Raw genomic sequence first — 23,826 nt, forward strand, 5'->3', positions numbered from 1 at the left:
ATGTACACCTATCAATAGGCATCTAATCAAATATAAACCAAAGGGCCCAGTTCTCATGTGCCCTTTGTTGCCACTCCAGCAGCACATAGAAAGAAAGGTGCCTTACATTGGGCAGAAATGGCCACAGGGGAAATTTGCAGCCAGCAAGAGGATAATAGAGTGTTTCTGTGCCAGCTGCTCTCCCAGTCCTGGTTTGTCTTAGCATATCCTGGGTTATGGAGCCACCGGAATTTAGTTCCTGGCATAAATTAGAGCAGTGCCAGATTATGTTTTAATGTTCACTTTTGCAACAGCCTTAAATAGCTGGGTTTCAGTATGCTCCAATCATGACTCCTCCTACCATTGACACTCCCTCTCTTCATCCTGAATATGTATGCATTGGTCTGCAAAGAAGGGCATTTTTGGATCCTATGCCACTAGAGTAAACTCCCTTATGCTGAGGGACCCTCCAGTGTCTGATTCTCCCAGCCTCATGGCACCTCTCTGCTGGCAAAGCCCAGATTCAGGGCTTGGTATTGCAAACATGCAGAAATGCTATGTGCAGAAATAAACTGAAAGAATCAAGGCCAAAAATTCCAAATAGAAATACCACCATCTTAAATACACAGTGAACGCAAACTGATAAGTCAAATGCTTTGAGATTCTCAAATGAAAGGCACTGTAGAAAGATATAGGATTATTATTTTAGATGCATGATGCATGATAAAGTCGAACATATAACAAACAATGAGGTTATTTTTGTGAATTAGGGGATATCTTTTTTAAAACACTCCAAATGGGTTGTAAAATTTTGCAGTCTTCAAAATGGAAAGTGGATTGGTTGATAAGGTATTGCTAAGGTAGCATCCTTTTTCACAGTGCTCCCAGTGCTACTAAAGCATCTGAATTGCTACTCTCATTACCCTTTTTTAATAATAGGATTGTGCTGATCTTGCCCTTACATGTTAGCTCTGCTTGTACTGTAGGTTTAGAAACAACACTGTTGTGAGGTATAAGTGATTAATAACACCTTCTGAAATGGCATATAGGAAAAGCAATCTTTTCATGCAGTTTGGCAAGAAAGCTAAACTTGTAAGCATTCGAAGTGTTTATTATCTTTTATTGTTAAATTACAGAGGTAGCAAGTTACAACTGAAACCTTGCCAAAGCAAAAAAATTAACATCTTAAAAGAAATCATTCTCTAGGAAACATTTTACAAAATTATCTTTATTGGACTCAGATTCCCCAACTATTGACATAAAAAAAATTGGTTGCCTATTGCTTGTAATGGTTGTTCTTCGAGATATGTTGCTCATGTCCATTCCAAGGTGTGTGTGTTATTGCATGCTGAATGTATAATCATCAGAAGGTTTTCCCTACTGATACCCATCGGATTGGCTGTGGAACTCCCTAGAGTGGTGCCCTTATTGTGGTACATATAGGTTTCTGCCAATGCGTCATCTGGTCAGTTCCTTCTTGCTGGAAGACTCTGATAGAAGAGTTGTTCAGTATTGATTCATTGTTACTGACTATAGTGTTTCACCTGTTGTGTTTTTACAATATATATATTTCTGTTAAATTTGAAAGTGAGTCTGTGTTTATTGGAATCTGTAAAATCGACCAGTGATTAGATATGGCAGGTTCCAGGACGAACCCTCTTCTGAGACAAAAGCATTATATCACCATTCCAGATCAGGCCCTATATTTAATAAATTCTATTCTGTTAGTGTGCCTTTGCTAACAGGAGGGTTTTGTGCTTCCCAGTAAAACTTCCCTAACCAAGTCTGAACACCGCAGCTCAATCTGGTTCAGCCATGGAGTTTCCATGCCATGAGGTGGAGAAACTGACAGGTTCAGCAGCCTGGGGAACTAGTGCTGCTTTGGCCCCGCTGGTGCTATAAGGATGACTGAAGCCTTGTTCTGCTGGATTCTGAGGAGGATCTTGTGTATCATAGAATCATAGAACACTAGGACTGGAAGGGACCTCGAGAGGTCATCGAGTCCAGTCCCCTGCCCCCATGGCAGGACCAAATACTGACTAGACCATCCCTGATAGATATTTATCTAACCTACCCTTAAATATCTCCAGAGATGGGGATTCCACAACCTCCCTGGACAATTTATTCCAGTGTTTAACTACTCTGACAGGAACTTTTTCCTAATGTCCAACCTAAACCTCCCTTGCTGCAGTTTAAGCCCATTGCTTCTTGTTCTATCCTCAGAGGCCAAGATGAACAAGTTTTCTCTCTCCTCCTTATGGCACCCTTTTAGATACCTGAAAACGGCTATCATGTCCCCCCTTAATCTTCTCTTTTCTAAACTAAACAAACCCAATTCTTTCAGCCATCCTTCATAGGTCATGTTCTCTAGACTTTTAATCATTTTTGTTGTTCTTCTTTGGACCCTCTCCAATTTCTCCACATCTTTCTTGAAATGCGGTGCCCAGAACTGGACACAATACTCCAACTGAGGCCTAACCAGCGCAGAATAGAGCGGAAGAATGACTTTTCGTGTCTTGCTCACAACAACCCAGAATCATGTTTGCTTTTTTGCAACAGCATCACACTGCTGACTCATATTCAGCTTGTGGTCCACTATAACCCCTAGATTCCTTTCTTCCGTACTCCTTCCTAGACAGTCGCTTCACATTCTGTATGTGTAAAACTGATTGTTCCTTCCTAAGTGGAGCACTTTACATTTGTCTTTATTAAACTTCATCCTGTTTACCTCAGACCAATTTTCCAATTTGTCCAGATCATTACTTTAGTAAGGCATTTGATACAGTCTTGCATGATCTTCTTATCAATAAACTAGGGAAATACAACATGGATGGGGCTGCTGTAAGGTGGGTGCACAACTGTTTGGATAACAGTTCTCACAGAGTAATTATCAATGGTTTACAGTAATTCTGGAAGGGTATAACAAGTGGGGTTCCACAGGGATCAGTTTTGGGACTAGTTCTATTCAATATCATCTTCAACGATGTAGATGTCATAGAAAGTACACTTATAAAGTTTGTGGATTATACCAAGTTGGGAGGGTTTGCAAGAGCTTTGGAGGATAGGGTTATAATTAAAAGTGATCTGGACAAACAAGAGAAATTGTCTGAGGTAATTAGAATGAAGTTCAATAAGGACAAATACAAAGTACTCCACTTATGCAAGGACAATCAGTTTCACACATACAAAATGTCTACAAAGGCATACTGCAGAAAGGAATCAGAGTGGACCACAAGCTAAATATGAGTCAACAGCGTGACATTTGCAAAAAAAAAAAAAAGCAAACATCATTCTGGGATGCATTAACAGGAGTGTTGTTAAGCAAGACATGAGAAACAAATTCTTCTGCTCTTCTCTGTGCTGATTATGTCTCAATTGGAATATTGTGTCCAGTTCTGAGCGCCACACTTCAGGAAAGATGTGGAGAAATTGGAGACAGTCCAGGGAAGAGCAACAAAATCATTAAGGCCTAGAAAACGTGACCCATGAAGGAAGAGTGAAAGAATTGGGTTTGTTTAGCTTGGAAAACAGAAGACTAAGAAGGGAACATAACAATTTTCAAGTACCTAAAAGGGTGTTATATGGAGTAAGGAGAAAAATTATTCTCCTTAACATCTGATGGAGGTATTTAAGAGGAAGTTAGATAAATGTTTATCAGGGATGAGATGGTGCTTGGTCCTGCCAGGAATGCAGGGGACTAGACTGATGACCTCTTGAGGTCCCTTCAGTTCTAATATTCTATGATTCTATGATAAAGATAAATTAGTTTTTAAAACTGTCAATTAGATCTTACTATCAAAAGAGAAAAAAGCATCATAACTAGAGATAAGACTAGCATGTTTCTCAGTTTGTCAGTTTTTTGTTTAAATGATCTAAGTTTCACAGAGAAGAAAAAACCCAAAACAACTTTAGCATCAGATGAGCTGTGGAAAGTTGAGCAGGCCCAGGTGGACAGAATCAAAAAATGCTGGATGGGAATTTTGTTGTATAATTATGCATTTAACTAATATAAAACTATCAAAACAAGCCACCCATTGTTTATCAAGGGCTTCCTTATAATGGTTCACCAGAAAAAGATATTTTTGACAGGGTGGACTACATCATTAAAATGGTGAAGAATATGATGCTATGTTTTTGTGCAGTAGAATTATTTTTATCCAAGGTTTTTATTTACTGTTTTAGCCCCATCTAGTGAATTCTTAGCGCCTTGCAACATAGGAAGCATTCATACTGAATTACTTTGTTCACTCTCTTTACTTTTAAGAGGAAGTTTACAAATACTTAAGGTATGTCTACACAACCAAATTTTGTCAACAAAACTATTGCCAACAGGCAGAAATCACACTAAAAAAAGTTGCCAAAGCATGTTTACACTTGCTCCCTCTGTTGACAGATAGCTCTCACACTAATGAATGGAAGAGCAATACATTGTGGGTATGTATCCCACAGTGTCTGGCAATACCATCTGCCACTAAGTATTGTGGGAGCGTGGAACAAAATACGGGACATCTTGGGACCATGCAAAAAATCCTGTAAGGCACCGCTTTGTTCAGGGGCTTACAGTGTTCTTTCGTGCCTTTTTTCCAACTGCCATTCTCTGCTGTGCAGTCCAGCATCTGCAGTGAGAAGGAATGAACCCTGCATTTCTCCCATGTGTTTTGTTAATTGTGGTAAGAAGGACCTCACGCATGGCAGTGGAGATCATCTTGAAATTACTGACAGAGTAAGAAGAGTCAGAGGAGCCTGACAGTCACATTTGACAGTCATAAAGCAGCTGTACAGTGTAAAGTGGCACTTTTGGACTAGGGCAGTGTTTCCCAAATGGTGTTCTACAGAACCCCAGGGTTCCATGAAGTGAAAGTAAAGGTTCCATGAGAAAATTCCATTACAATAATATTGTATGATTTAATAATAATAATAAATAATATTAAATGCATATTAGTTTTTTAGCTTTATTTTTTGTACACATTAAATGCGATTTTTGGTTTTAGATATGTGCAATTAAACTAAATGTTGATCTCATGACCTTGTTTAGCATTTGTTTGTTATTATCCTTACTTATTTGTGGTCTACTTTTTCAGCTCCATATATAAGACTATTATTAGGGGTTCCACAAAATTCTTTTGAGTTTAAAAGGGTTCCGTGGTCAATAAAATTGAGAAACACTGGACTAGGGAAATCATCTTGATTGGTGGTATCACCTCGTGGTACATGTGTGAGATGAAAATTAGTGGCTATAGAACTTTAGGATGTGTAAAGCAACCTTCCTGGAGCTGTGTGCTGAGTTCCCTTTCCCCCACCCCACAAACTGCAGTGCAAGGACACCAGAATGAGAGCTGCTCTCTCTGTTGAGAAGTGTGCAGCAATTGCCGTGTGGAAACTGATGACTCCCAAATTTTACTGGTTAGTTGCAGTTGCAAATCATTTGTGCTGTACTGTTGCAGGTGTGCAGGATGCAGGGTAATAAATTGCATTCTGCTATATAGAGGACCGTGACACTGGGAAATATGCATAGTGCAGTGGCTGGGTTTGTGGACATGGGATTTCCCAGCTGTGGAGGGGTGTAGCAGTAGTATGACTCACTACCAGGGCACCTCCTGCTGGTGACTCTGAGAATTAGCTCAGTCCAGCTTCAGAGCACTCACTCCTGGCAGTGTCTCGCCTGCTGTTATGTTTATGTTTATGTCCGTTCTCCAGCATTCATCTGGACCTGTGTCTCTATCAGACTTCAGCACCCTTCCATCAGTGCCCCACACTCTGGGGTCCTCCCATCTCAGGGACCCCCTACCTCCTTTACTTACCTTGTCTCAGTGACCCACTACCAGTTATCATTATAGCCCCTACCTCAGGGGCAAACTGCCATCTGAAAGGGCCACTCATCATTGGCAAGGGAAGTAGGAACCTGCTGTCTTCTCCTGTCCTGCCTGCTCCTCTGAGCCCTAGTACCTCCCTGGACTCCTATAGCCTCTGCCTTGTGTTTATTCAGGACAGAGGTCCCCTGACTCACTCTGCTTTTCCCCAGCACTGCTCAGTCCAAGGTACCCCTGCTAGCAGACAGATAGGTCCCTGTCCCTCCAGAGTTGGAGCAAGAGAGTGTGCTCCTCCTGGCAAACCATCCTCTTTTATACAGCCCTGCTGGGCTCTGACTGGGTACCCCAAACCCTTTCCCGGGACTCTTTTAACCCTTGTCTTCTAGTGTGAGACAATTGCCCTGTCACAGGGCAATAGATGGCACAGATATTCTGATTTTAGCACCAGCCCACTTTGCCACTGAGTACATCAACAGGAAGGGATACATCTCAAAGGTGCTGCAGGTGCTTGTGGATCACCATGGACATTCACAGACAGCATTGTGGGGTGGTACAGAAAGGTGATGCATACATCTTCAGGAACGCTGGCCAGTACAGAAAGTTGCAAGGGGGGACTTTCCAGATCATAAGATTACAGCTGAGAATGTTGAAATGCCCATTGTGATCCTAGGAGACCTGACTTACCTCTTTGCGGGCCTGGCTCACGAAACCAAACATGAGGCACCTGAACAGCAGTAAGAAGCATTTTAAAACAAGCTGAGCAGGTGCCACATGGTAGCTTAATACACCTTTGAAAGATTGCGGGCAAGATGGAGGTGTCTCTATGGAAGGCTAGACGTCACTGAGGAAAATATTCCCGTGGTTATCACAGCTTGTTGCACTTTGCCTAATTTGTGTGAAAGTAAGGGAAAATTGTTTGCTCAGGGTGGAGCACAGAGGCACAGCACTTGGCTGTAAAGTTTGAGCAAACAGACACTAGAGCTATCAGAGGAGCTCAAAGGGCTGATGTCAACATCAGGGAGGCTTTGAGTGTGCACTTTGAAAATGAGGGGCACTGAAATAAACCTATGTTACGTTTGCTTCCACGCTGTATCCAGGAACCTTATGAGAAGGACCGACAAGTTCCTGTGTGAGAGCATCATGGAGCTGAGTGCTCTGGACTGGTTTTCCATGTGCACAGGTTGTTGTATGGCCCCCAAGCCGAGTAGGACAAGAGAAGAGAGCACAGCCCCTTGCAGCCTGTCACCTGCCCCCACGTGTAGATAGAGGAAGTTATAGAACTCACCTGAAGTACTTTCCCTGGGTTCGTCCAAAACTTGGGAGACATCCTGGGAGGACAGGACTGGCTCAGGATGAGGAGCAAATCCAGGCTGGCAGGCATTGTCACCTGGCTGGTCTCCCTTTCCTCCTCTACCACCCCACCCTCCTGGACACTGACACTAGGCTTGCCCTGGCCAGACTTGACAATGATGGTGTCAACTGGTTAGGGAAGTGACCGGCTCCCCTTCCCAGAATAGCATTCAGCTTGTCATTGTAGCAGCAGCTCTGTGGTGCCACCCTGGAGCATCCACTCTACTCCCTGGTCTTGTGGTAGGCCTGCCAGAGCTCTTTAATCTTCATTCAGACCTGGCTCAGGGTCCAGGTGTGGCCTTTGTCAACCTGGCGACGATCTGGCCATAGACCTCCACATTCCTTTTTCTGGTGTGTAGATCCTGGAGGTTAGTTTCATCTCCCCAGACCATGATGAGGTCCAGGGTCCCCAGAGCAGTCCAGGCCAGAACTCTCCTGCACCCCTGGCCAATGGTGCTGAGGGAGCAGCAGAAGTACTGGCAACTGTGGGAAGCTCTGAGGGAGCACTGGGGTCTCTCATGGCTTCCTTGCTGGCTGCTGTCTTGCACGGGGCTTGCAAAGCTGGTTGCATGAGAAGCCCTTCTCCTGTTGCCAGGAGTTTTAAGCTCCACAGGAGAAGGGGAGCAGTGGAAATGCCAGGTGTGGCCAGAGCTGTCAGAGCTGCAGCTGTGAGAGGCCTCTGGAGGCTAATTATTTCAAATTAGCAGCACTGGATCGTCCATACTAAGTCTACTTTGAAATAACTATTTCATAATTAGCGTTATACTCTGAGGAAAGCAGAAGTGCAGATTTCAAAATAACCAAGCCATTATTTCGAAATAATGGGTTTGGTCGTGTGGACACTCTGCTTATAAATTCAACCTAATGGGGGTTATTTTGAAATACAGGCAGTCCCCGGGTTACGTACAAGATAGGGACTGTAGGTTTGATCTTAAGTTGAATTTGTATGTAAGTCGGAACTGGTACATATTGTAGGGGAAACTCTAGCCAAACATTTCTCCAGAGCTCAGTTTTATTCTCCCACACCTCACTTCCCTCAGTCCTTTATTCTCAAGCTGAGGTGTCTGCTGAGAAAAGCTGCTCCGCGTCTCCCTGGTCTGCTGGGGGGGGGCGCTAGCTTCGCGTCTCCCTGGTCTGCTGGGGGGAAGCAGCTAGTGCGGGGTTGCCTCACTAAGTCGGATCCATGTAACCCGGGGACTGGCTGTACAGTAAACTTCCAATAATCCGGCACCTTTAGGACCCAGGGGGTGCCGGATGATCAGGTATGCCAGACTATCGGAAGGGGGGGGGCTATGAGGGGCCTGGGGTAGAGTGGGGGGCAGCACCCCAGCTGCTCTGCCTCACCCCAGGCATCCCCAAGTCAGCCGCTGCTGAAACTGACCAGTGGCTGACTCGGGGAATCCGGGGGCAGAGCTGCTCCAATTGTTCGGCTGCCCGGAGTACTTCCGGGTTCCAGATGGTGCCGGATCATCAGGAGTACCGGACCATTGGATGCCGGATCACTGGAGTTTTACTGTAACTCCATAGTGTAGACCAGGGCAAAGGTAAGCTTCAGAAGGCTACAGACATCTCTGTCTTAGGGTATGTCTACACTACCCCGCTAGTTCGAACTAGCGGGGTAATGTATGCATACCGAACTTGCTAATGAAGCCCGGGATTTGAATTTCCCGGGCTTCATTAGCATAAAGCCGGCTCCGCCATTTTTAAAAGCCGGCTAGTGCGAACCCCGTGCCGCGCGGCTACACGCGGCACGGGCTAGATAGTTCGAACTACGTAGCCATTCCGATCTATCTGTACACCTCGTTCCACGAGGCGTACAGATAGTTCGGAATAACTACATAGTTTGAACTATCTAGCCCGTGCTGCGTGTAGCCGCGCGGCACGGGGTTCGCACTAGCCGGCTTTTAAAAATGGCGGAGCCAGCTTTATGCTAATGAAGCCCGGGAAATTCAAATCCTGGGCTTCATTAGCAAGTTCGGTATGCATACATTACCCCGCTAGTTCGAACTAGCGGGGTAGTGTAGACATACCCTTATTCACCAATAAGGGGGCAAATCTGGGTACAGCTTGAACTCTTCCTTTCATTAGACATGTTGCTGGGCTAGGTTGGGCTTTCAATCTCCACGGCTCAATGGAGCTCTTATTCTGAGCTGCTAATAAGTGAAGCCAAGAGTTATGCAGGTTAAGTTTAACAAGTGGAACTTTAATAAAAAACTATGGTCCAACCGGCTACATAACCTCTCCAAAGTCTGCATGTGGCTCATTACCCTGAACAGCAGTCCCTCCAAGGAACATGGGCCTTCTGACTCCAGTTCCACTGATAATGATAAAATACTGATTTCTCTTGTGCAGCTGAGATTTTAATAAATTCTGCTTATCACTTGTAAAGTAGTGAATTTCTGACTCCTCTTATGTCAAGTGTACCCATGTGCAAAAGTCTGACAGCATTCTATTGAACAATGAATTAGGCCATTTTTACAGTCCAATTTATATTATTTGTCCAAAGAAAGATTAGGTAGTTATTTTATTTCAACTAGACTTTCTGACTCATGAAAACTGAAACACAAAAAGTACATAATTCAGTTTTGTGGCTGCCAGCTACAGTTCAGCAAAGCAACTTCATTTTATTAAAAAATTAGATTAAATTTATTCTGATTTACTCAGGGAATTTAGATAATCCTTTGTAATGAGAGCAGTGGCTATCAAACCTTGTATTATGGATCACTCTTTTGAGTTACATATCCTCCTGTATCCCATATAACTTTGCATAGTCAGTTACAAGGCTTGAGAATCTAGGAAACAGCACAGCTTTTTAGCAGTAGGGGCAGCACTTTACAGTTAAACTACTATCAAAGCATAAACCTTTGCTCAGTCATGCAGTGGTGAAAGTAAATTAAAAATCTTCCCAGGACAGGAGCCGCATGGAGCTTTGGGAGAAGGGCAGGACTCCGGACCAGCATCTGCCAGCCTCCCCTTTAGCACTGCACAGTGCGTATCACTTGGGGCTTTGGCAGTAATTTAAAGGGCCCAGGATAGGGTCCGGCAGTACTGCCATGACAGCACTTTATTGTCAACGATGCATGGGCAAGTACTGGCAGCCACTTCTTACCGGTATGCTATATCAGCCTGTACTGGGTACCGGCCCATTTTCGTCTCTGCAAACTGGTATCCTTAACAGGGTCTGCACTTCTTTAGGCCACCACTAGGTTTTATATCCATAGCAGAAGGTGCTAAAAAATCCAGCTTCACATTTCAACTCTTCCTCATTATGTCAGCTCTCTGGGATCTATTTTTGTGAACAATTTCAGATGCTAAAATTCTATTTCCCTTCCTTACCTCACACCTGAAACACTCAAATAACATTATGATGGCCATGATACAAGAATGCAAATAGATTTACATTCCTAAAAAATTCTGTAAAAGAACAGGAAGGATACAAAGTCAATTACTCAGAAGTTAGAAAATGCTATAATTAAATTTCCATGCAGTCTTAGTTTTACCTCCTTGTGTTTATGTATTATGAAAGTCTTGCTCAGGAATGCACAGAAATCATGTGGCAGAGATAGGAATAGAAACCCATTCACTGAATTTTAATCAAGTGTCTTGAATACAAGACATTAATCTTTCTTTTCCTGCAATCTTCTGTTCTACCATCCTCCTAATGGATTGACTGAGGCATGGAGTCTTTCAGCCCAAGTAGTATGTGAACATGTAATTAAAGACTGTATCACAGCAGACAACTATGAGTCTCAAAAAATAAAGCTCCATCTGTGCAGATGCAATTACAGCATCAGGATCTATACCATAAAATTCAATGCACATTTGACCTACTACTGTATGGTGTCTTATGAGGTGGCTTCTGATTAGAGGTGGGCAGAAGCCAAGAACAAAGGAATGAGCATTCTGTGTCAGACAAATGGTTCATCTAGCCTAGTATACTGTCTTCTGATAGAGGCCAATGCCAGAAGCTTCAGAGAGAATGAATAAAACAGGGTAATTATCACGATTCTCCAGTCCCAGCATCTGGTAGTCAGAGGCATACCTATAGCATGGTATGTCATAGTCAGAGCATGATGTCCATAACATTTGGATTAGAGTTGAATTTTCAAAAAGCTGAGGTTGTTCGTGTCTACAGGTATGGACTATTATAAGAGCAAGATAAAAGGTTGATGTTCCTCAGGTTAAGGACTGTGCTTTTTTGGCACTTCTCCTTCCAACAATGAAAAATCACCAAAACAGCAACAAGTCTGACATTAGACCTGTTGTTTTATTTGTTCTCCAATGATAGGTAATTAGTCCAATGTAATAATATCAGTTTCCTTAACTCATGTTTGGAACTACAGTGATAACAAATAAACATTTAAAAATTGCATATTGTTATAATAGGAAAAGTACATTTTCAGTCTTTTTGTTTTCAAACACACTTGACTATTTTTGCTCAATTGTCTTTCCACCTCTCACCCCCCACTTGCAAATATCAGATTTTGAAACAAATAAAGCTTCTGACAGTTCAGCACTGGAAAATAATGAAAGAGATTTATATGTAGCTTAACCACTATAGTTGTCACTATAGTCACATAATACAACAAAAAGAGTACAGCATCTAAGCATGATTCATAAATAAAATATTAGCTTTACACTTGCACAGGCTGGCATGTGGATAGGACTTAAGCAGAGAGGGAGATGCTGAATTGAGCAGTTTAAGTTTGGTATGTGAACACTTTCCTCCAAGTGGATTTTTCTAAGAATTCTGAAAAAAATCCATCTAAGATGGATTTTATATTGCCTGCCATTTTGAAAGCTAGAAATAAATGTAGCCATTAAAGAGAGGCAAAATGCTAGTGACTATGATCTTTGAAAAATGCTGAACATAAATCAAGATTTCTTAAAAAAAAATCCTGGAAAATAATATGGTTTTTAAAATAGAAAACTAAGAAAATAATATGGCTATTGGCATAGACCAGTGGTGCGCAACCCGTGGGTCGTGACCCCCAAAGGAGGTCACAGATATCTTTCCGGGGGGGGGGGGGGTCACAGTGTTTAGATCCGTTGGCAGCCACACGGTGTGGTGCTTAGTTCCAGCTGGCTGGGCGCAGCCGCGCAGTGCGGCACTTAGATCCAGCCAGCCGGTGGCTGGGCCCAGCAGTTAGTAGCCCCTGTGGTGCAGTGCCTAGATCTGGCTGGCCGGGGGCTGGACCCAGCAGTTGGTAGCCCCCGCAGCTTGGGGATTGCAGATCAAAAAAGGTTGCACATCACTGACATGCACACTACAAACTAAGGCCCTGATCTTGCAAAGACAAAAGCACTCTCCTCCTTATAACTGCCAATTTGCGTAAAAATTAAGTGTATACATAAATCTTTGCAGGATCAGGGCCCAGGGTAGATCTGGGTACAGAAACCCCAGTAGTGGATACGTAATCTGGGGGAGATGAGCCAGGGAAGTGCAACTTCTGCAGCCCTACTCGCTGTACTATTTTCTGTCTGTTTCTTTGGGCTCAATTCTGAAAGGTTCTGAAAGCCCACAATCATCACTGAGATCAAGGGATCACACAAAAACTCAGGCCTTTAGGTCTAATACTCCAGTCATTTCTGCGTATGTGGATCATACTGCAAAATCAGGATATTAAGACTTGGAGATAGAGCAGCTGGCAAATTTGTTTAAATATTTTTTCTAATAAAAAATCTGCTTTTTTCAAAAGTGACAAAAGGTATCCATTTTAAGTGAAATTTCATTTTGGAAAAAATATCAGAATGAAGGGGCTATAATATGTTCACATGAAATTCACTGATTTATATCTAAAACATTTTGAAAGGTCAAAATAAGAGCTAAATGTTTTAATTCTAAGTGGAACATTTTGGTCATCTCAAAATGTTTTCTTTTGGGGAGGATTTCAATTTTTAAAAATTTCAGTTTCTGATTTTGTTTCGTTTGGGCTCAAAATTTGCTGAACTAGACTATTAAACCCTTTACTTTAAATGCAAGGTCTGTTCTCTCTGCATGGCAGTAAAGTCCTAAATTTAGTGAAGGAAGCGCAACAAAATCTCGGGGGGGGGGGAGAGGGGGGGAGGTAGCAGCTAGGCAGAGAAGCACCAGTGAAGCCCAATGCAGTAGACAGGCAAGAGCTAGTATGTGGTGAGATTAGGGAGTGCCCCCCACATCTCTCAGTACAAAGTGACATGTGAGGGGGCTGCCCCAGGAACTTTCAGTGCAGCATGGCATGTTGTGGGTGACCCAAAGCCACCCAGTCGTGTATGCGGATCACCTCAGGGCTGCAGTGACGGACCCAGGCCGCAGTACCATGCAGTATAGTGTGGGGAGGCACCCTAGAGTCACGCAAGAAGAGCCTGAGGGGATGTCTCAGGCTAATGCACTGAGGCGTGGCATGGGGAAGATGCGCCCCAGATCTGTACACTGCAGCGGGGCACGATGGCGCCCCAAGGCCGTGCATGTAAGGTGGCATGGGGGGAGAGGCACCCCGGACCACGCATGAAACGCGGAACGGGGGGAGAGGCGCCCTAGAGCCATGCAGCATGATAGGAAGGGGGGGGTCGCGCAGTGAAGCATGGAAGGGAGCACGGGACGGGGCTCCCCGGGGCCACGCACCGAAACGCAGAGACCCTGAAGGGAAACGCAGCTGGAGGCGGGGTAGCGCCCCCCAGCTCTCACACGAGGTGCGGGAGGCAGAGAGAAGCGCGTCGCTTCTGGCTGCTTCTAGGACCTTCTGCGAGAAGCAGGGTGAGGGCGGGAGGCAGAGCCCGAGAGGCGGGACTTACAGAGGCTGATGGATTCCGCCTCCTTCTAGGATGTTCGGAGGGGAGGGGATCGGCTCCGGCTTGCAATGAATGAAGTCACCTTGCAGCGTGCGCACTAGCTCTCCCCGCCCTTTCCGAAGCCAACCGGTGACAGTTGACCTCGCGCAAGCGCATTTCCCATCCCCGTCTTCAGAGGCGACAATTGGAAATGGAGCGCGCGTGCGAGCCGGGCTCCGCATGACGCATGCGCAGTCGCCTCAGCGAGGCGCCAGACGAAAAACGCATGCGCAATCCGAGAACGGTTCGCCCAGCGCACGCGCATTTTGATCGCAGCAACCGCCCCCCTCCGTCAGCCCCTCCCCCAGTGATGAAGGTTGGAGTTACCCACCCCCGTGCCTGTCAGTGAAGGTTCCCGATGGTTCTGGAAGGAGGCGGCGCCGGGAGTATATAAGCCGGGCGGGGGGCGGCGAGCCGCCAGTTCCGTTACTGCGGAAAGAGGAGGACGCTTAACTTAGAGGAGCAGGAGCCCGAGCCCCAAGAACACTCACCGCCAAGGTGAGGCGCGAGGAGCGGTGGCTGGAAGATCGACCCCAGGATGGTTTTTTCCTCAACGGGCTCGTTCTCTAGCTGAGCCTGGAACCGTGGCTTAGATTGATGGCGGAGCCTTTCCGCGCCGTGTGGTGGAGCAGGCTGCCCTGCTTGCGGGGGTGGGCAGTGCGGGGGGGCGATGTGAGGGGCGCAGCCCACAGCGCTTGGCGCACAGCGGTGCTGGGCGTTAAGGGGCGTTCGTGGCCCTTAGGTGGCTGCTGAGGAGGAGGAGTAGGTGGGAGCGGGGAGACGCAGTATGTAGGGGGCCCGCCCCCTTGGGTACCCGCCTGGCTCACATGCGGGGGGGATGATGGAGACCGGCAGCAGGAGGGGGGGTCTATTGGGAAGAGGGCTTGTCGCGCGGCACGGGGGGGGCACCGGCTTGGGGAGGGGAGGGTCCGCTGGGCGCGGGACTTGCGCTTGCGGCTGGGGGGGGGGGGTGGAGGTGGAACGAGGGGGAGGAGAGGAAGGCTCTCGCAGTTTCTAGAATCTGTTCCAGGTCTGGATCTGTAGGGGGCGCTGTGCTCCCATGTTTGTCAGTGCCCACTCTCCCATGCCTGTGGTGTCTAGCCTGCCTGAACTGCTGTAGAAAGTACCCTTGGGGATCTGGACTGACCCAATTCTCGGTGGCTATCTGTAGTGCAGTGCATTTTACTAGTTACTGCAATGGAAAAGTAGCTAGTGAGGTCTCCCTTCAGTTGGATTTGATTTAAATGCTGCAGTGCAAGTTTAAATAGTCATGGCACTGGGCTCCCCTGACTGGCAAAACCAGTTTTTCCTGCATGACCAATAGATTGTTACCTCTGATGTATAGATACCTAGCAAGAGATGGCACTCTTCTCTGTTAAAAGAACCTGTGTTGTTACAAGCTGAAAGTGTATGAGCTATAATGTTCTGTGGTCTTTAGGAGAAAGCTCCCAGTAGGACTGAGTATTCAGCCAAAACAAAAAAATTGACTATTTGACACTAACCAGATTATCCAGGTATGTCTTGCAAGTCACATTCTAGATCCAAATGTTGTATAAAGTGAAACTTAATTTTTGAAAGTTAGATTCTGTAATGTTAACTTACTGTATTCAGCACTTAGTATTGTTCTTGCAATTCTGTATGCTCTGAGTTTTAAAGATGCATGGTAGGCAATTGGACAAATTACTGCCACATTAAACCTTCGTCCTCTTGAGGAGCTGAGACTTGTACTTATCTGTCACTGACAGGCCTTCCTAGACAAGGGTTATAAATGAGCTGGACTGCCCTTTGCTGCCAGCAGGAAGAGCATACCAGTTAGGTTTGTCTTTCTTAGTTGAATATTTAAAATGCTATATGCTGTCCACGACCCTTTCCCAAAGTGGTGGTGCTTGTTAACAGCAGTTTAGGTGGTTGAACATAAATAAAACAGAGCAAACATTAGTATTCTTCACCTAAGAGCCATTCTTAAGAGCCATTCTTAAGAGCTTAAAGTTATAACTTCATTTTAATTCTACAGATGCCAGAAGCTGTGCAGACTCAAGACCAGCCAATGGAGGAGGAGGTGGAGACCTTTGCCTTCCAGGCTGAAATAGCTCAGTTGATGTCTCTGATCATCAACACTTTCTATTCCAACAAGGAGATTTTCCTGAGGGAGCTGATTTCTAATTCATCAGATGTAAGTAAGAAAAATGTCACATGCAATCAGTGACATTATTACCTTTAAATACAGGTAGTGTGGTGAGGGGTCTGATAGTTGTATTCTTGTTTTGTAGGCTCTGGACAAAATCAGATATGAGAGTTTAACTGATCCAAGCAAACTAGATTCGGGAAAAGATCTGAAAATTAACCTTCTTCCCAACAAGCATGATCGCACCCTGACCATTGTGGATACTGGCATAGGGATGACCAAAGCAGACTTGGTTAACAACCTGGGTACTATTGCCAAATCTGGCACCAAAGCTTTCATGGAAGCATTGCAAGCAGGTGCAGATATTTCTATGATTGGTCAGTTTGGTGTTGGCTTCTACTCTGCCTACCTGGTTGCTGAAAAAGTAACAGTGATCACCAAGCACAATGATGATGAGCAGTATGCTTGGGAATCTTCTGCTGGAGGATCATTTACTGTCAGACTTGATAATGGTAAGTGCTAACTTGGTGTTGTAGAGGTAGTTCTAAAGTAGTCCTTTATAGTATAAGGAAATCCATGAATAGAAGGCTCTTCAAAGTGCTACAGCTGTAGCATGTAGTATCTTGTAATACTAGAATGACAGTTAAAATAACTGCTTCTCAAGGGTGATATATCTTAATCTGCAGCAAAATTAATTAAGCTGTAAGCCAGTTACAATAGTACCATAGCAGTAGTCTTCTGTTTGTCTTAAACATCTTTCCAAACATTTACTGGTGCTTACTGTAAAACTCAAACCTTATTCTAGGGGAACCTCTTGGCCGTGGTACGAAAGTTATTCTGCATCTTAAGGAGGACCAGACTGAGTACCTGGAAGAAAGACGAATCAAGGAAATTGTGAAGAAGCATTCTCAGTTTATTGGCTATCCAATTACACTCTTTGTAAGTGTTCAGCTTGGAAAGCTAACACAATTTTAACTGGTGGTAAAGAATGTTAAGTGAGTACAAGGTTTAGCCATAATAACTTACAAAAATGATTCTGGAGTCAGATGGACCAGATATAAGTATATTAATGACTCTTAATGTGTAGTATGACATTTGTCTACAAATCCTAAATAAGAATCTTCTCTCCCCTGTCCCTCCACCACACGCACTTGCTGTTGGACTCCTGCCGAACAGCAGTGCTTTCAGACCTGATTCTCTTGACAGCCACAGAATAGGGTGTAAAATGTGTAACCTAAACATGGTGGCCACTGTTATGGCACTTGGTACATAATCCAATACATTGTTAAACCTAGTGGTTTCAGGGAAACTTTAGTTTCATGTGTCAAGGTCTCCCGTTTGAGCATGTACAGAACTTGTTTTGTCTTTAAATAAGCTCTAAAGATGAGGGAAAGTAATCTTTAATGTACTTTACTGCACTCTAAATATCTGAAACAATACTTCGTGCAAATTAGGAGGGTTTACATAAGAGCAATTGGTACACAAATCATTGCTGTGGTAGGCAATCATGTGTTGCCAAGTGTGATCATCTTTCATGGGAGTTGTGCTTCACAGATCAGCCTCAGCTGTCCGAGGTTCACAAGATTGCTGTGAAAGGTCCAGCCCTGCTGCCTGCCCATAGGACCAGAGAGATGGTGTCTGCAGCAGCCCCAGCACTGGTCTGGGAGCAGGACCCCACAGGCAGGAGCTGGGAGCAAAGAGCCAGTTCAAGTGCCTTGTTTTCTTACCTGCCTTTAACAAGGCTTTGCCCGAAGGAACTTCCCCCATCATTGCAAACCATATCTAGCTTATTAGGATCATACTTCGCTATTCCTAATTTAGTTTGGTGCTTACATGAACGTCCCAGTGTCTAACAGTAAAAGTTTTCTACACTAAATCTTACCTGGAGCTAGGAATCAAAGGGGAGAGAAATTGATGGTTTTGTATACAAGTATCTGCTATGAGATTAAGCCCCAAAAGTTAAGCTTTTGATGAAAGCCCATACCTCATGAGTAACTTGCAATGTCAATCTTTCACTTGCATTTTTAATAACTTAGGTGGAAAAAGAACGAGATAAGGAAGTAAGTGATGATGAGGCAGAAGAGAAGGAGGAAGAGAAAGAGGAAAAAGAAGAGAAGGCAGAAGACAAGCCAGAGATTGAGGATGTTGGTTCTGATGAGGAAGAGGAAAAGAAAGATGGGGACAAGAAGAAGAAAAAGAAGATTAAGGAGAAATATATTGACCAGGAAGAGCTTAACAAAACCAAGCCAATATGGACCCGGAATCCAGATGACATTACTAATGAGGAATATGGAGAATTCTACAAAAGCCTGACCAATGACTGGGAAGACCATTTAGCAGTGAAAGTAAGTAAGACTCAGTATCTTAACTCAAATGATCAAAAGCCCAGTGGATCCTATTCAGTGTCCTTTTTTGATATTGTCTCAGATAATGTATTTGAAGAGATCTTTTTGCTTGACTAAGGGGTGACGAAAATAGCTCTATATAGCTATCAAATCTGTAGCACTTAGGGGGACAGTATTCTCAAACTCTAGGACTTTGAAACTTATCACTTCATCTGTCTACATTTAAAACAAAGTAGAAAGCATGGCCATCTCTAAGGTTATCAATCACCTTTAATAAAGGCAAGCAAAACAAATCATAGGCTCTTCAGGCAGAGCAACCATATGGGGCCTTAAGAATAAGAACCTCCCAAAGAGCTCAATGGTACATTAATCAAACTCTTAGTGAAGTGGCTGTGAATGTCTCAAAGTGTTAATGCATGTCACACTAAACTCTCTTAAACCATGACTTATTTTCTTGCAGCACTTTTCTGTGGAAGGGCAACTGGAATTCAGAGCACTCTTATTTGTCCCACGGCGTGCACCTTTTGACTTGTTTGAAAACAGAAAGAAAAAGAATAATATTAAATTGTATGTACGCAGAGTATTCATCATGGATAACTGTGAAGAGCTGATCCCTGAATATCTGAGTGAGTAGGCCTTTGAAAAGTAGCACTCTTCTGGACTCCATATATTGCTAACAGAATGGTTTCTAATAAAAACACCTTTCTCTAAGACAATAGATGGGCTGGGGAGAGCGAGAGGCTCTTGACCACTAAGATGTGAGTGGCAAAGAAATACAGAACTATGAAAAGTGCTATTCCTCCAAAGCTTAAGCCCTGTCATTAATAATGAGCCCTAGACATGCATTTGCAATATATCCAAGACTTTAATCTCCTTGTAAAGATCTTTGTGCTAGTCTGAGATGTACCTTTTTTTCCTTCAGACTTTATGCGGGGAGTAGTGGATTCTGAAGACCTGCCTCTAAATATTTCCCGTGAAATGCTGCAGCAGAGCAAGATTCTGAAAGTGATAAGGAAGAACTTGGTCAAGAAATGCTTGGAACTCTTCACTGAATTAGCAGAAGACAAGGAGAACTACAAGAAGTTTTATGAACAATTCTCTAAAAATATTAAGGTTAGTGACCTTACTTTTGAAGCTATTGGGCAAAAGTTCTTTCCAGCATATTTGACTATTTGCATAATTTGAACATGTAACTCAAAGGTGGAAAAAACTTCTTGTTCCAGCTTGGCATACATGAGGATTCTCAAAACCGCAAGAAACTCTCAGAATTGTTGAGGTATTACACTTCTGCATCTGGTGACGAGATGGTATCTTTGAAAGACTATTGTACTCGGATGAAGGAAAACCAGAAACACATATATTACATTACAGGTAAGTCACCTGCAAGACTGTCCCCACTTAAGGAGTTGAGACATTGAGAATGTCCCTCCCTGTATTTTGAAGGAAGCCATATTGGGGAATAAATAAGGCTTTTGCTGATTTTTGGCAAGCTCCTAATTTCTAACTTGCAGTGATCAGTCTAACAGAACTGCTTAAAGGAGCCTCTGAAAATAAGCAGTTCTTGTGTGGGGTTGTTTTTGCTGTTGTCTTTGTCCACAACAAGAGTAATTCAACTTAGCTGTCGAATTTGAAACTGTTTGAGTTAAACTTAAGGGCTTATGATTCCTGAGGTACTTCTAATGCACATTAACTTCATGAGCAGTGTTCTGATGAGGAGTAATAGGGAATATCTATCAGCATGTGTTGTCCTTAAAGCACAGATTGCTAGGCTTTCATGATTAAGAGATGGGTGTAGATAACTTTTCCTAAAACGGATGTTGAAAAGGGCATGTGTGGCTTAGCATCAAACTGAAGTGACACATGGGAAGAGAGTCCACATTTGTAAGCAGTTCCTCAGGATAGCTCAGTATCACACTTGACAAGTTACTGTGAGAACTGTGGGCTGAAGCGTCAAACAAGAACTGAAACCAGGTTAGAATCCAATTCCAGTTGAGTCTGCTAAAACAACTTGGCTGGTCTTGGGCTGCTTTTCTGGAACAACTCAAGCTTATTAAATCCCCTATCTTAGGAAAAGGGATAGTGTAGTCATTGAGTAATCAAGTATCTGTGGCTTGGCTGACAAATAGGTTTTTTGGTTTTGTTTTTTCCAGGTGAAACCAAAGATCAGGTAGCAAACTCTGCTTTTGTGGAACGTCTTCGCAAACATGGTTTGGAGGTGATTTACATGATTGAGCCTATTGATGAATATTGTGTGCAGCAGTTAAAGGAATTTGAAGGGAAGACCTTAGTTTCTGTAACAAAGGAGGGTTTGGAGCTTCCAGAGGATGAAGAGGAGAAGAAGAAACAGGAGGAAAAGAAAGCAAAGTTTGAGAACCTCTGCAAGATCATGAAAGATATTCTTGAAAAGAAAGTAGAAAAGGTATGATTAGACTGCCTACAGAACAGTGAAAACTGTTGATGGTCAATCAATGCTAATTCTGTATAGGCTTTTTAAATCTCTTCATATACAGAAGGGGGAGCAAACAAGATTAAGCCATGATTCTAGAACATAGAAAAATTGGACTTCTCTACAAACAGTAGTGACTAGATGCTTCGGGGGTGGCTGAGTTAGTCTCTAAAGCGCTTGCAAACAAAGTGTTAAGTTTATCCTGTACAGGCTAACAAAACATGAAGATAGAGCTTTTGTGAGCATAGCTGGTCATCTGAAGTGGGCTGTACCCATGAAAGCTCATACTAGTCTGTCCCTACAGTACCTCTTTTCACTTGTCAGAAGTAGGGTTCCCAAAGTGAAGTGAAACAATTATTCAGTCACTAGAATGTTGGATTTCCATGAACACTATCCTCAAATTCCACTTCATGTGGCTATACAGTTGACTACACCAATTCCTGTTGTATTATCACTGCAAATGCAGGTCCTCCTAGAATAATTGCCGCAGTCCTGCACTCTTGTAGTAGTATCCAAGCCTACCAACTCTCTGGTAATAACTAATGCTTACATTCAACAGGTTGTGGTCTCCAACCGTTTAGTGACTTCCCCGTGCTGCATTGTAACAAGTACATACGGTTGGACTGCCAATATGGAGAGGATAATGAAGGCACAAGCACTTAGGGACAACTCCACAATGGGCTACATGGCAGCAAAGAAACATCTTGAGATAAATCCTGACCATTCCATCATTGAAACACTAAGGCAAAAAGCAGAGGCTGACAAGAATGACAAGTCAGTGAAGGATCTGGTTATCTTGTTGTATGAAACCGCACTCCTGTCCTCTGGTTTCAGTTTGGAGGATCCCCAGACACATGCTAACCGTATCTATAGAATGATCAAACTTGGTCTTGGTAAGTAAGACTTGCTAAATCTCTAACTCAGAGGGAAAAGTGTCCCTGGGAAGGACTTAATATAATGCTGCAGCTTAAACTGTTTCTATATCCTTAGAACCAGGGGTTGTTCTGAATTCTTGGAGACTTACAATTAAAACCATTTTAATTTAGTTACACTTGTGTGTTTGTACAGGCATTGATGAAGATGATTCTGCTACAGAAGAAACTAGCCCAGCAGTTGCCGAGGAGATGCCGCCACTTGAAGGAGATGATGACACATCACGTATGGAGGAAGTGGACTAAAATAGCTACCTTACAGAAACTTGTGGATGTTTCCTGGGCTAATTTGAATAAGTTATATTTTGTATAATATGAATGTTACCTGCCAAAATTGACACTGTCTGCATTCCCTCTGTATATTTATTTTCAAAGATGTTATACCTTATTTTTGTTACATTGGTTTTTTTAGCTAATGTGAGAATGCCATGAAGGGAATGTTTTCTTGGTGCATTTACATTGTAACACCCTAGTGAGGCAAGTAAGGATTAATTATTTTGTCTAAGAGCTGGTTGCAGGTGGCAGGGTTTCTGGATGTCTTAAGTTGTAACGTTGTACAGCTCCTCACTAAACAAGTCTGGCATTCAGTACCTAGTAACTAGGTATCAAGAGCTGAAATATTGGGGAAGCTTTAACCCCAGCCATGCTCCCATGTTTCAAAGTATTGATGTTAAATTCTGTCTTTTTATACTGTAAAAGGATTTTTGATTGCACTCTTAACCAACTAGAATCCACTGTAAATCTCCGTGGCTTATACAACTCTGCATGTACAGTTTGAGCTGTCTAGGAATAAAGGTGTTATGAATGAATATTTGTAGTAAACTTTGCATTTGTGGCTAAGCTGAGCCGTCACCCTGAGTTGTCTGGAAACTATTCCCCCCCCCCCCCCGCCTTTTTTTATTGGTTGCTGTGTACCTGGAAGCCAACACTGAAATAGCTTTCCTAGACCACCTCTGCATGACTTAGATGTGTCAGAAAACATCTTCCCCCTATTTAAGACCTAATCTAAACTCTCTACCAGAGGTATCTGGTATACAGCCATTTTGTGTTTAGACCTGTGCAGTGTATGAGCTGCAAGCATATAAACTGCTGTGGCTATCAAAAGGCTTTACAACCATAAAATACCACCAATGCACCCCTGAATTGTGTTTTAGTGATAGTCCTCAAACTCAACTTACATGCAACTTTCCGTTAAGCTTGGACTTCAGAATGTCCAAGTGGTTCCCAAACTCTTTGGAATCATGTCCCCTTTTTTTGAGATCCTCAAGCCCCTCCCCAAAATAGCAGAACTCGGGGTGGGATTGACAGGTGTGTGGCTGGCTTGCCTCATACCCCCTGGAATTTCTTTCTTCCTCCCCCCCCTTACCCTGTGTTTGGGAACCCATGGCCCAAGTTAATATCCCAAGGTCTGTCAGCATATGTAGATTTCCCTGAAGGGCATAGTGTCAACCATGCACTAAAAAGCTACCTTCAACTGAAACAGCTACTCCATTTCAATACTTTAAGCTTTCCTAAAGCAGCATCCAGTATAATCAGAAAGTAAAGTACTAAATTTCTGCAATGCTTGCTTGGAAAACATTCTTGCCATAAGGATCAGATTAAATAGTTTAAACCCATCTCAATAAATGGTTTAGTAGCTAAGATTGACAAAAGCAGTGACAAACTCCAATTGCCTCCTGAGGGTGGGCTAGCCTTAGGCTGATGGATTAAAGGTGATATCAAGATGAATGTCATAACATAGCAATTGCCCAAGGGATTTTTAATTTGTCTTTTTTGAAGACATTTAAAGACTGCCAAACAGTTTAAAACCAGAAATACATTGCTTTTCCACAGGCAGCTACAATGTAAGGACAAAAGATAAGTAGTTTTGTGGGGGGGGGGTTGTTTTTTATTGGGGGGGCAGTTAGCCATCTAACCTATAGTCGCAAAATGTAGCCAGTTTGTCAGATTAAAGTGTGAATATACTAATAGACAACTGTCTACCTGCTTTGTAGACATAAGGGTGTGGTTAAACTATGCCTCCCTCAGC

At 43.5% G+C, this 23,826-nt stretch overlaps 1 protein-coding gene across 1 annotated transcript; it reads left to right on the plus strand.

The window, feature by feature from the left end:
* Window positions 1-14,281: 14,281 nt before the first annotated feature.
* Window positions 14,282-22,606, plus strand: HSP90AA1 (heat shock protein 90 alpha family class A member 1). Its single transcript, XM_006119990.4, has 11 exons — window positions 14,282-14,447; window positions 15,964-16,122; window positions 16,220-16,586; window positions 16,880-17,013; window positions 18,111-18,419; window positions 18,880-19,045; window positions 19,342-19,532; window positions 19,643-19,790; window positions 20,570-20,838; window positions 21,425-21,758; window positions 21,934-22,606. Exons 2-11 carry the CDS (start codon window positions 15,964-15,966, stop codon window positions 22,041-22,043), a joined length of 2,187 nt encoding a protein of 728 aa, XP_006120052.1. The 5' UTR covers window positions 14,282-14,447; the 3' UTR covers window positions 22,044-22,606.
* Window positions 22,607-23,826: the final 1,220 nt, after the last annotated feature.

Source organism: Pelodiscus sinensis, chromosome 5 (genome assembly GCF_052426305.1).
Source record: "Pelodiscus sinensis isolate ZL-2025 chromosome 5, ASM5242630v1, whole genome shotgun sequence".
Taxonomy (NCBI): Eukaryota; Metazoa; Chordata; order Testudines; family Trionychidae; genus Pelodiscus; species Pelodiscus sinensis.

Excerpts from the sequence above, each read along its gene's own strand:
- HSP90AA1 (XM_006119990.4), top strand. The coding sequence starts at position 15,964 with ATGCCAGAAGCTGTGCAGACTCAAGACCAGCCAATGGAGGAGGAGGTG. Across the intron at positions 18,420-18,879 it reads AAGACCATTTAGCAGTGAAA|CACTTTTCTGTGGAAGGGCA; the intron begins GTAAGTAAGACT and ends ATTTTCTTGCAG. Across the intron at positions 19,046-19,341 it reads GCTGATCCCTGAATATCTGA|ACTTTATGCGGGGAGTAGTG; the intron begins GTGAGTAGGCCT and ends TTTTTCCTTCAG.